The sequence below is a fragment of the Chiloscyllium plagiosum genome, chromosome 5 (assembly GCF_004010195.1).
Source record: "Chiloscyllium plagiosum isolate BGI_BamShark_2017 chromosome 5, ASM401019v2, whole genome shotgun sequence".
Classification (NCBI taxonomy): Eukaryota; Metazoa; Chordata; class Chondrichthyes; order Orectolobiformes; family Hemiscylliidae; genus Chiloscyllium; species Chiloscyllium plagiosum.
Window position 1 is genome coordinate 39,862,014 of NC_057714.1, and position 11,077 is coordinate 39,873,090.

General features: G+C 42.0%; 1 protein-coding gene across 1 annotated transcript in view; it reads left to right on the top strand.

Annotated features, from left to right (window-relative positions):
* Positions 1-321: 321 nt before the first annotated feature.
* LOC122550244 (collagen alpha-1(XXVIII) chain-like) overlaps positions 322-11,077 on the top strand; it is a 238,294-nt gene continuing 227,538 nt past the window's right edge. The window contains exons 1-3 of the mRNA XM_043691001.1: positions 322-421; positions 911-1,070; positions 4,737-5,284. Coding sequence (XP_043546936.1) covers positions 929-1,070; positions 4,737-5,284 — 690 coding nt within the window. The 5' untranslated portion in view covers positions 322-421; positions 911-928. The remainder of the gene's footprint in view (positions 422-910; positions 1,071-4,736; positions 5,285-11,077) is intronic.

An 11,077-nucleotide genomic window follows, 5' to 3' on the forward strand; every position in this document is an offset into this window, starting at 1 on the left:
GCTTTTCAATCATTATAATAGAGCCGAATTTTAGTGGAAGTTCAAAACCACATCTTCACTTCAAAGAGAGAAAAAAAATCACCATTTGAACAAATGGGTCGGATATAATAGCAGGTTCGTGCCAACTGAAGATTCCTCTGAAATCCTGTTTCAATGCTCGCTGTATACGTACAACTAACCACAAATCCGACAACTACTACAGTTGGAAATCCATGAGCTGATGATGTGCGTGGTAACGTGATAAGAGGATGTCGAAATATTTCCCTCTCTCCATCTTGTGGTGGGGAGTAATATTCATGAGGAGTTTCAGTTGATGATGAACGCTGTCGGCGCCTCAGCACTCACTGCAGCCAGAGGCTCCGGACTGGGACTTTGACATTTAGCGAGCCACTCGCATTTTCGCTGTGGGATTTTAATCTGAGTAAGATTGTGTTCATGCGCACTTTTGATTTTGTTTCGGAAACATTATTGAAATACCATGTTGTGTTTCACCTTTTACTTTCTTAGATTAAAAGCGTAAAAAGACGACAATTTGTAGCATAGTAAATATTTGCACTTGTTTTATCTTTTATAAAGAAAGCAACTGATAGCTCTAATTGTGTTTCTCCCCCTCCAAATGTGATAGACGGTGTGTATGATTTAACAGAATTAGTGGCATTTTTGAAGATGATTTGAAGAAATTATTGGCTAATTAATATGACAGCGAATTAAAGTGAGCTCGACAATACCCTGAGATGGACACGGCCAGACCTGGTCACTTAGCGATGCAAGTCATAGAGTAACGCTGAAGCTTAAACCGTTTGATGAATATAGAGAACTTTTGCAAAATTACACAGCTGCGGATTAGAGCGTGACTTTAAAAAAGTATTGACCCAACTGTGCTGGTGGTTTTCTGGTTTCTCGGTGACAGGTTTCTCGCGTTGAGAAGATGACAGCTAAAGTGGAGAGATTGATCGTTTTGTTTCTTGGGTTTCTGACATTGGTAACAACCGAAAGTCGCAGCTCCAACGCTGGCCGGAAGAAAGGAAGAAAACACGGTGCAATCGCCCTCCAACTGAACCAGGCTTCAAGTATGGCAACATTTGTTTCATTAGTTTTCGGGTGTTTATCTTTTGTTCTCTTAACAAACGTTGTCATACTCTTACCGGTATTCCGCCGCAAACAGTATCACGAGAAGTTTCTTTTATCAGAAATGTTCACATTTTAAAAACCCATCACTGATTTTTGGATTTGTAGTGGCTAAATTATTTCTTATATACAAAGGAACATGATTTAAAGCGATTAGTTTAAAGATGCAATATAGTCAAACAATGAATTTAAGTTACAGATTGAGTTGAATCTGCTAATGGTACATATTTGTAACTTTAATGACTGCTAAGTTTTTTTTCCCCCTTAACGGAGTTACCCCGGAGCAGTTCAGACCAAATCTGCCCACTCACTAATGCAGAGGCTGAAAGATCTGTACTGAAAGTCCAGGCTGGGCGGGAAGGGAATTTGTTGCTGTCCCCTACACCATCTGCCTCAGCTGTCAGCCCGAAATATCGGAGTAATATTAAATTACAAACAATACCATAAACGTAGACAGGAATGATTTTTTTTTTATCTGGACGTTATTATCTAGTTCTACAGACGAGTTTGGAACCTCACATTGAAAAGGTTACAAGCTCATATATATTAACTGATGCAAAGAGCAGGGCGCGAGCAGTGGTACAGATTGACGAGGAGAAACAGAGCGGGTATATACGTTTGTCAGGCTATAACCAGAGTTCACCTTGTAGCTAGCCTGCCACTATCTAGCACCGGATGCCTTCATAAATCGGTAATTTTATTTTGGGGTCACTCAGTGTAAACGGTCCTTGCATTTACCATATTCTTACCGCTCAGACACAGATGCCTGTGCTTCTTTCCTCTGTTGTGTTTTATGTTTAACTGATGCTGTTAGTTACCTCTATTAAAATGGTTGAAAAAGTAATGTCATGTACCTGTTTCATAAAGTCTTTTCCAGACTATGGTGGTCCGACATAAATAAATTTTAGTGGGCCTTGTGTCTCAGTTAGTGGGTCTTCTCCAGTTCTAGAAGACCAGGCTTCAAGTATCACCTCCCACAGAGATGTGTCATGACTCTTCCCAGTGGGATAATTCAACACAATTACATAAAAACTGCTTGGGGTTGGATGGTTAAATGGATATATTATAAGATTTGACATTAAAATAGATAGGCAACGTTATTTGCAGTTCAGGCACAACTTGGGTTCAGGTTAATTCTGAACAGATCCTTTCCACTTGAAAATTTGTAATGAGATGGCTGTCAGCAAATTGAAAGATATTGGGGTGTCAAAAACAGGAGCAATTAATGCTTGTGATTTAAATATGGTAACTATTCTGAAAATGTGATGGTCTCAGTGTTATGGAAGTAGTGGGGAAGACTGTAATGCACCTTATGATGGCTTATAATTGTCCAGATTGGAACCAGTCAGAATGGAACTGATAACAAATGGCCACCAACCAAGCTGGCTTGAGTCTGACCTCTGTACTAGTCTTCTGATTTTCATGAGGGCAGAGAAGAGAGCAGCCCCAGTACCCACCCACTCCAGTGGAGGATAAAACTGATTGGGTTGTGGGTTCATGGGGAACAAAGGAAATCCTTTCACTTTCTTGGAGGCAGACAGACTTTAGCATGTTAGATTTTACATCAGTTACGTAAATTGTAAATCATGGATTGGGTGCAGGAAATGCCTCCTTTGAAAGCTAAATAAAGTGGTTTTATAGATCAGCATTCAAGGTTACATCAGTGTTCAGGAAAGGTGAGTTGTTATAGTGTTGTGATTGGAAAGTGTAAGAAGGTATTAAACAATGTGTTCGCCAGATTGTTATTTATGCCAAATATCCAACTGCCAAGTTAAAGGTCAACATTGTAAATGTGAAAGAGTTTTCAGATGAGTTTAAAGTACAGTACATTGCACCCTATTGAAAATATCATCTAGTATGATAACCAAGTGTGGATGTTTCATCTTTATCTTTTGCTTTTATGTACACAGTCTAGACATCTGTTCTGATCATACTTCTGAAGTATGTTTTTTTTACTTTGAATGTTTTATGCTTGTCTTAACTGCAATCCAAACATGTGATCATTTTACCCATTCTTCAGATTGGTTACGTAGCTGCTGAGAAGAGTGTTTATTCAGATTGTTGTGGATTATTGGATAGCTTTCAACAGTTACAATAGAGTTTAAAAGAATAAGCCAGAAGAATTAGTCTTATTGCAAGATTCTGAGGGGGCTTGGTAGGATAAATATTGATAAGGTGTTTTAATTAGTGGGGGGATCTTGAACTAGGAGACATAGTTACATAATAAGAGATATTTGTCTAAAGTTGACATGCACATAAATTTCTTCTTGTAGAGAGTAGAGAATATCTGGAATTCTCTACTCCAGAAAGTTGAAGCTAGATCACCGAAAGTATAAAAGAGGGGTAGATAATTTTTTTGAACTATCAGAGAGTTGATGGCTATGCTGACCTGATTTGAAGAGGAGTTGAGGCCTGGAATGGATTAGCCATGATCATGTTGAACAGTGAGACCAGCTAGAGGGACTGAGTGGCATACTTCTGCTTCTGTTTCTTACGATCTTATGTAATAGGACTTGTGAGCTCAGTTTAGAAAGTGAATAATGGGTAAGGATGTGAGGGTTAATGGCTGAGGGAGTGAATAACTTCGATGAGTGCAGCTGATCAGGAGATTCAATGGCATTTAGGTGAACCATTGATGACCTTGCAAGCACCAGGTCAAGGCTTTTTTGGAAACTGAAGTGGGTCTTTTTTATTTATTCAGAGGATGTGGGCATCATTGATTAGGCCAGCATTCATTATCTGTCCGTAATTGCCCAGAGAGTCAACCAAATTGCTGTGGGTGCGGGGTCACATTGTAGGCCAGACCCGGAAAGGGTGACAGTTTCCTTCCCTAAAGGACACAGTGGCATGGTTAGTACGGTTGCCTCATGGGCATCAAGGATTCACAGGGTGACTGTTTGTGGAATTTACACATTCTCTCCATGTCGTTATGGGTTTCCTCTGGATGCTCCGATTTCCTCCCGCCGTCCATAGATGTGCAGTATAGGCGGATTGACAATGTTAAATTGCCCATAGTGTTTAGGGTTGTGCAGATGAGTTGGACTAGCCATGGGAAATGCAGGGTTCCAGGGATATGGTAGGACGGGGAGGGTGGTGGGGTGGGGTTGGATGCTCCTCAGAAGTGGAATGTGAACTCAATAGGCCAAATGGCCAGCTTCCATCCTGTAGGGATTCTATGACATTAGTGAACCACATGTTTTTTTTCTGACATTCGGCAATGGTTTCATGGCCATCATTAGACTTTTAATTGAAGATTCTTATTGAATTCAAATTCCACCATCTGACATGGCAGAATCTGAACCCAGGACATTAGGCCATTACCTAGGATTAAGAAATAATTGAATTCTCTGGATTAAGAGACTTGCAATAGTACCTCTGACCATTGCCTCCCCAGAAATGTTCCAAAACTGGACTCAGCTGCAGGCCAGCTGTCAGGCCACTTAATGTCTGGACCCCTAGAACTTCCTGTCTACTGGTAGTCTTGGAAGACAATGCTGGAATTGGTCCCACCAGACACATTTAAAAGAATAAAGCTTTTTATTTTGATGAACAAGTGAATGGATGAATGATAACATGCATTCATAAGGTTGTTTTTTTGTTGTTATTAGATCCCAACTGTAACATAGAAGTTGCTTTCATCTTGGACAGTTCTGAAAGTGCCAAAAATCTTTTTGAGAAAGAGAAACAATTTGTAATTGAATTCACTGAAAAAGCTCTGCAGTCTGAACAGATAGAGAACCAAGATCTCAGCTGGAGAATGGCTGTTCTATCATATAGCAGCTCCGTCAAAAAGGACCACACTTTCCGGGACTGGCAAGGGTTTGATAAGTTCAAGAGTCATGTACAATCCATTATTTACATCGGCCATGGCACATATACTTCCTATGCTATTGGAAATGCTACTCAGCTCTTCCAGACTGAGGCAAAGCAGAACAGTGTGAAGATAGCCATTTTAATGACTGATGGGGTGGATCATCCCCACAATCCAAACCTTCAAGATGCTGTAGCCAATGCTAGGAAATATGGCATTTTCCTGTTTGCTATTGGACCTCCACATGTTACTGCAGAATTGTCACCTGTGTCAAGCACTCCATCATCGCAATTTGTCCACAGCATAAACGACTCCAATCTCACAGATAATATTCTTCATGAAATGGTAAGTAGGGTACTGAACAAACTTGCTTACGATTTACACTGCAAATAATTTCATTTGGAACTGGACTGTAAACATTTATTGCATGAATCACAAAGGTAATGTCTTATTAGATGTACAGGTATAGAATCCATACAGTACTGTTTCAGGAATCCAATGGCTTTTTTGATAGCATTTATGCAGTAGGTGATTTCCTCCCTGTACCATAACTACATTTAATAAAAATCATAAATGTTTAGAGCAGAGGTATGCCACCTTGCTTGTGTCTATATTGACAGCATGCTAGAGCAATGCAAGACTCATTTTTTGCTCATTCTTTGCTCACATTCTTGTATCTATTTCAAATGTCAAAGACACAGTGGCCTCTATCTCAACTATTCCCAATGGAAAGCCATTATGCTCCAACAAGCTGTCGCATATATATATATTTCATTCCCCATTCTTTCAATGACAGTTTTAAAGTATTGACCTCTTATTACTGTCTCAGAAGAAGAAATATTTCCAATTCAGTCTACCAAAGACTGCCAAAGTTTAAGAGACTTGACCATATCTCAGCTTAGCTTTATCTAATTATGTAAATAATCCCAAGTGTCTCAAGTCTCTCTTCTCAATTAAATATTTCCTTTTAGGGCATCATCCTGGTAAATCTGTACCATATGCTCTCTGTGATTTCAGTGTCGTTTCTACATATGGACATTTTGAATTACATAGAACTTCCTCGCTGTGACCTGACCAATAGTTGGTTTAAATTTATTATTACATTTTAAAATATTGTTCTCTATGCTCCTTTTCCTAACACCTAAAATGTTCTTGGCTTTTCTATGACTTTACTAACTTGCACATTCGATTAGTCTTGACCCTACTATTTACCATGGACTGTGCAGAGTATAGCAGGAAGATCATGGTAAGACAGGGTATGTGGTGTTCCTGTTGAATTTAGAACTTAATAGTAGGACTTTGTTTAAATAGGTTTGTTTTCCATCTGGTTCAATTGACAGTCTGACATACTGTGAGAAAGAGAAATCAGCTGCAGAATGCTGAAGTCAGGGAGTCTTGGATATTGGTTCCTGCAAGTGGTGTTGTAGGTAACTGGGTTAAGAAGTGAAACATTGAACATCAGTAGGGTGAATGAAAAGAAAGAATAAAATGGCATCAGATTTGGATGCATCAAGTTGTGGATATAATCCCCAAACCTGAGCTTAGCCTATTTGTCTAGGGATTGACTTTGAGGTTTGTGGGCCAGATATTCATGGATAAGGTGAGAAGATCAAGTCATAAGATTTGCTGCCTGTCAGACATCACCTTTAAAAGGAGCAGTGCCCTTGTCAGGGAGGCAGGATCAAGTTGACAATGAAGCTGGATGTATGGCTTGATCAGGAGGCTAGAATACACACTTGCGTTTGTTGGACCACCAATATGATGGTTATCAGGCCCTCAAACATTCACTTTTCCATCTCCTCTCCTCTCTCCAGTCTACCCAGAAGTGGGTGGGCACTTCTTGACCACTTCAGTGGCTACTAAAGATTTTGCTTATTTAAAAGTACTCATGCATTTAAATCGCTTCAGGTTATTACACTAGCGATCACAATCACTGCAATTCATTCATTTGTGTGCAGCAATTTCCTATAAGCAGCCACATGATGAAAATCAAACAATCTGCTTTAGTGATGTTGATTGAGGGTTAAGTCGTGGCCAGCACAGCAATGGTATCTTCCTGCTCTTCCCCAAAGTAAAAGAGATCTTTTACATCCACGTAAGAGGGCAGATAGGATGTCATCTAACTGTCTCATCCAAAAGATGGCATCTCCACTAGTGTGGCACTCTTTTAGAAATGCACTGCAATATCATGCTAGATTTCTTTGCCTATGTCTCTTCCATAGAAACTAAACTCATGACTTCTGATTAATAGAATAATGCCATGACTATCAATCTGCAGTTCTTTAAACCTGTGGGTCCTGTCCCACCTCGAAAAATGAGCAATGCCGTAAACATCTATAAAAAAGTAAAAACAGATGAACGTTTTTGATTGCACTCAATTGATCACAGCAATGTACATCATAACTGGAACCCTTCCACAGGCATTATATGGAGTAGTCTTTTGGTACAAGATCTATTAGCAGACATCTTTTGTGCCAAGTAATAGGAAACAAGGGAAGTCATGAGAAAGTTCTTTGTGATCTATCACACAGAAGTTACTTTATAAACGATAGTCAGGTCAAACTGCAACTTGCACTTAGTCAGTCTCTACCACTGGAGGGCTCAGTACAAATCTTTAAACGCTTCTGGAGAAATACAACAATGCTGTCTATCCTAAACTCTGCAAATGAGAACACAATTGCTTGGCTTCAAGGATTTCCGTTTGCTTAATAAGCAAAAATAAATCAGATAAGATCTGTTTATCACAATTAAAATGACAAAGTAGTGAAGAATTGCTTGAAATAGGGCAATTACAAAATAGAGAAAGGCTTTAACTACAGGCAAGCCATGTATTGCAGATTTGTGTTTTTTCCCTATTTTCATTCATATGCATTATCTTCAATTTCTGATCTTTTCAATTTAACTTTCTTTTCAAAGCTGGATTAATATGACAACTGCATACCTACATACCTTTAAATCCCCTGCACAGTTAGTTTTAGCTGCCTTTTCGACAGATGTAGACATTGCCTGCATTTGCGCGGCATGGATGTATTTATTTCTTAACCCAAGCCAATTGTTGTTCAGGTTTCACTGCATACACTAAGGGAACTGATACATCCACAGAGTCAGGTGTTTGGAAGAGAGAATTTGAACCAACCTTTACACACTTTAGGAGCAATTAATTAAAGTGATACAATCACAAACATGTGTCTTCTTGTTCAACAATCATAGTTTGAGAGGAGAAAGTGAGGTCTGCAGATGCTGGAGATCAGAGCTGGAAATGTGTTGCTGGAAAAGCGCAGCAGGTCAGGCAGCATCCAGGGAACAGGAGAATCGACGTTTCGGGCATAAGCCCTTCTTCAGGAAGTTTTAGTCTGATCTTATTTATGGGAGCATCGGTGAATCCTAGTTGGCCATCTGCAAACTATAAGATACAATTAACATATGATTGACAATTTACTTTCTCTCTCTTTAGATAAAATTTAGGGATATGTACAAATATGCACAACTGAAATTTCAAAGTTAGTCAGATCAAAGCTCTTCACACTCTACAGATTCCATGCTGAGACATTGCTTTTCTAGCACCTGAACAATTTGGTTTTTTAAGACACTCTGACTTCGTCCACTCATTTAATGTTAGAGAGAGGTTTCCTGTCTCTTCAGCATTGTTTAAAATTGGCAAGGTTAATCCATAATCTGTGTTCACTCAAACTTTCCATTATGTACATTGTCCTACAAGGAATAATTCTAATAACTTTCAATGGACATAGAAAATTCAACGTACAGCATTCTAGCGCAGTACAGGCCTTTCAGTTCTCAATATTGCACCAACCTGTGAAACCAATCTGAAGCCCATCGAGCCTACACTATTCCATTTTCAACCACGTGTTTACCCAATTACCATTTAAATGCCCTTAAAGTTGGTGAGTCTACTACTGTTGCAGGTAGGGTATTCCACATTCCTACTACTCTTTGAGTAAAGGAACTACCTCCGACATCTGTCCTATATCTATCACCCCTCAATTTAAAGCTATGTCCCCTTGTGCTAGCCATCGCTATCTGAGGAAAAAGGCTCACTGTCCACCCTATCTAATCCTCTGATTATCTTATATGTCTCAATTAAGCCACCTCTCAACCTTCTTTGTAACGAAAAAGCCTCAAGTCCCTCAGCCTTTCCTTATGAGACATTTCTTCCACACCAGGCAACATCCCAGCAAATCTCCTCTGCACCCCTTCCAAAGCTTCCACATCCTTCCTATAATGCCGTGACCAGAACTGTACACAAGACTCCAAGTGCGGCCGCACCAGTGTTTTGTACAGCTGCAACACGACCTCGTGGCTTCGAAACTCAATTCCTCTACCAAGAAAAGCTAATACACCGAATGCCTTCTTAACAACCTCATCAACCTGGGTTCGCCTCAACCTGTCTACCCCCCCTCCCCCACTCCAACCTCTCACCCTCACAACACGCAGCTCTCCAATCCCTCTGCTTCAATCCCAATCTCACCATCAAGCCAGCGGATAAAAGGGGCACAGTGGTAGTCTGGCGCACTGACCTCTATACCGCTGAAGCCAAATGCCAACTCAAGGACACCTCTTCCTACTGCTCCCTCGACCATGACCCCACCCCCCATCACCAAACCATCATCTCCCAGACCATACAGAACCTCATCACCTCAGGAGATCTTCTAACCTCACAGTCCGGGAACCCCGCACTGCCCGGTTCTACCTCCTTCCCAAGATCCACAAACCTGACCACCCTGGCCGACCCATTGTCTCAGCATGCTCCTGCCCCACTGAACTCATCTCTACCTCGACACTGTCCTATCCCCCCGTCCAGGAACTCCCCACATACATTCGAGACACCACCCATGCCCTCCACCTCCTCCAAGATTTCTGTTTCCCTGGCCCCCAACGCCTCATCTTCACCACGGATATCCAATCCCTCTACACCTCCATCCGCCATGACCAGAGCCTCCAAGCCCTCCATTTATTCCTCTCCAGATGTCCCCAATAGTACCCTTCCACCGACACTCTCATTCGTTTGGCCGAACTGGTCCTCACCCTTAACAATTTCTCCTTTGAATCCTCCCACTTCCTCCAGACCAAAGGGGTAGCCTTGGGCACACGTATGGGCCCCAGCTATGCCTGTCTCTTTGTCGGCTACGTAGAGCAGTTGATCTTCCATAATTACACCGGCACCACTCCCCACCTCTTCCTCCATTACATTGATGACTGCATTGGCGCCACCTCGTGCTCCCGCGAGGAGGTTGAGCAATTCATCAACTTCACCAAAACATTCCACCCTGACCTTAAATTTACCTGGACCATCTCCGACACCTGGCTCCCCTTCCTGGACCTCTCCATCTCCATCAGTGACGACAGACTTGACACTGACATTTTCTACAAACCCACCGACCCACAGCTACCTGGATTACACCTCTTCCCACCATACCTCTTGCAAAAATGCCATCCCGTATTCCCAATTCCGCCGCCTCGGTCGTATCTGCTCCCGGGAGGACCAGTTCCACCATAGAACACACCAGATGGCCTCCTTCTTTAGAGACCGCAATTTCCCTTCCCACGTGGTTAAAGATGCCCTCCAACGCATCTCATCCACATCCCGCAATTCCGCCCTCAGACTCAACCCCTCCAACCGCAACAAGGACAGAACGCCCCTGGTGCCCACCTTCCACCCTACCAACCTTCGCATAAACCAAATCATCCACCGACATTTCCGCCACCTCCAAACAGACACCACCACCAGGGATATATTTCCCTCCCCACACCTTTCCGTCTATCGCAAAGATCGTTCCCTCCGTGACTACCTGGTCAGGTCCACGCCCCCCTACGACCCACCCTCCCATCCTGGCACTTTCCCCTGCCACCGCAGGAACTGTAAAACCTGCGCCCACACCTCCTCACTCACCTCTATCCAAGGCCCCAAAGGAGCTTTCCACATCCATCAAAGTTTTACCTGCAAATCCACTAATATCATTTATTGTATCCGTTGCTCCCAATGCGGTCTCCTCTACATTGGGGAGACTGGGCGCCTCCGAGCAGAGAGCTTTAGGGAACATCTCCGAGACACCCGCACCAATCAACCAAATCGCCCAGTGGCTCAACATTTCAACTCCCCCTCCCACTCTGCCGAGGATA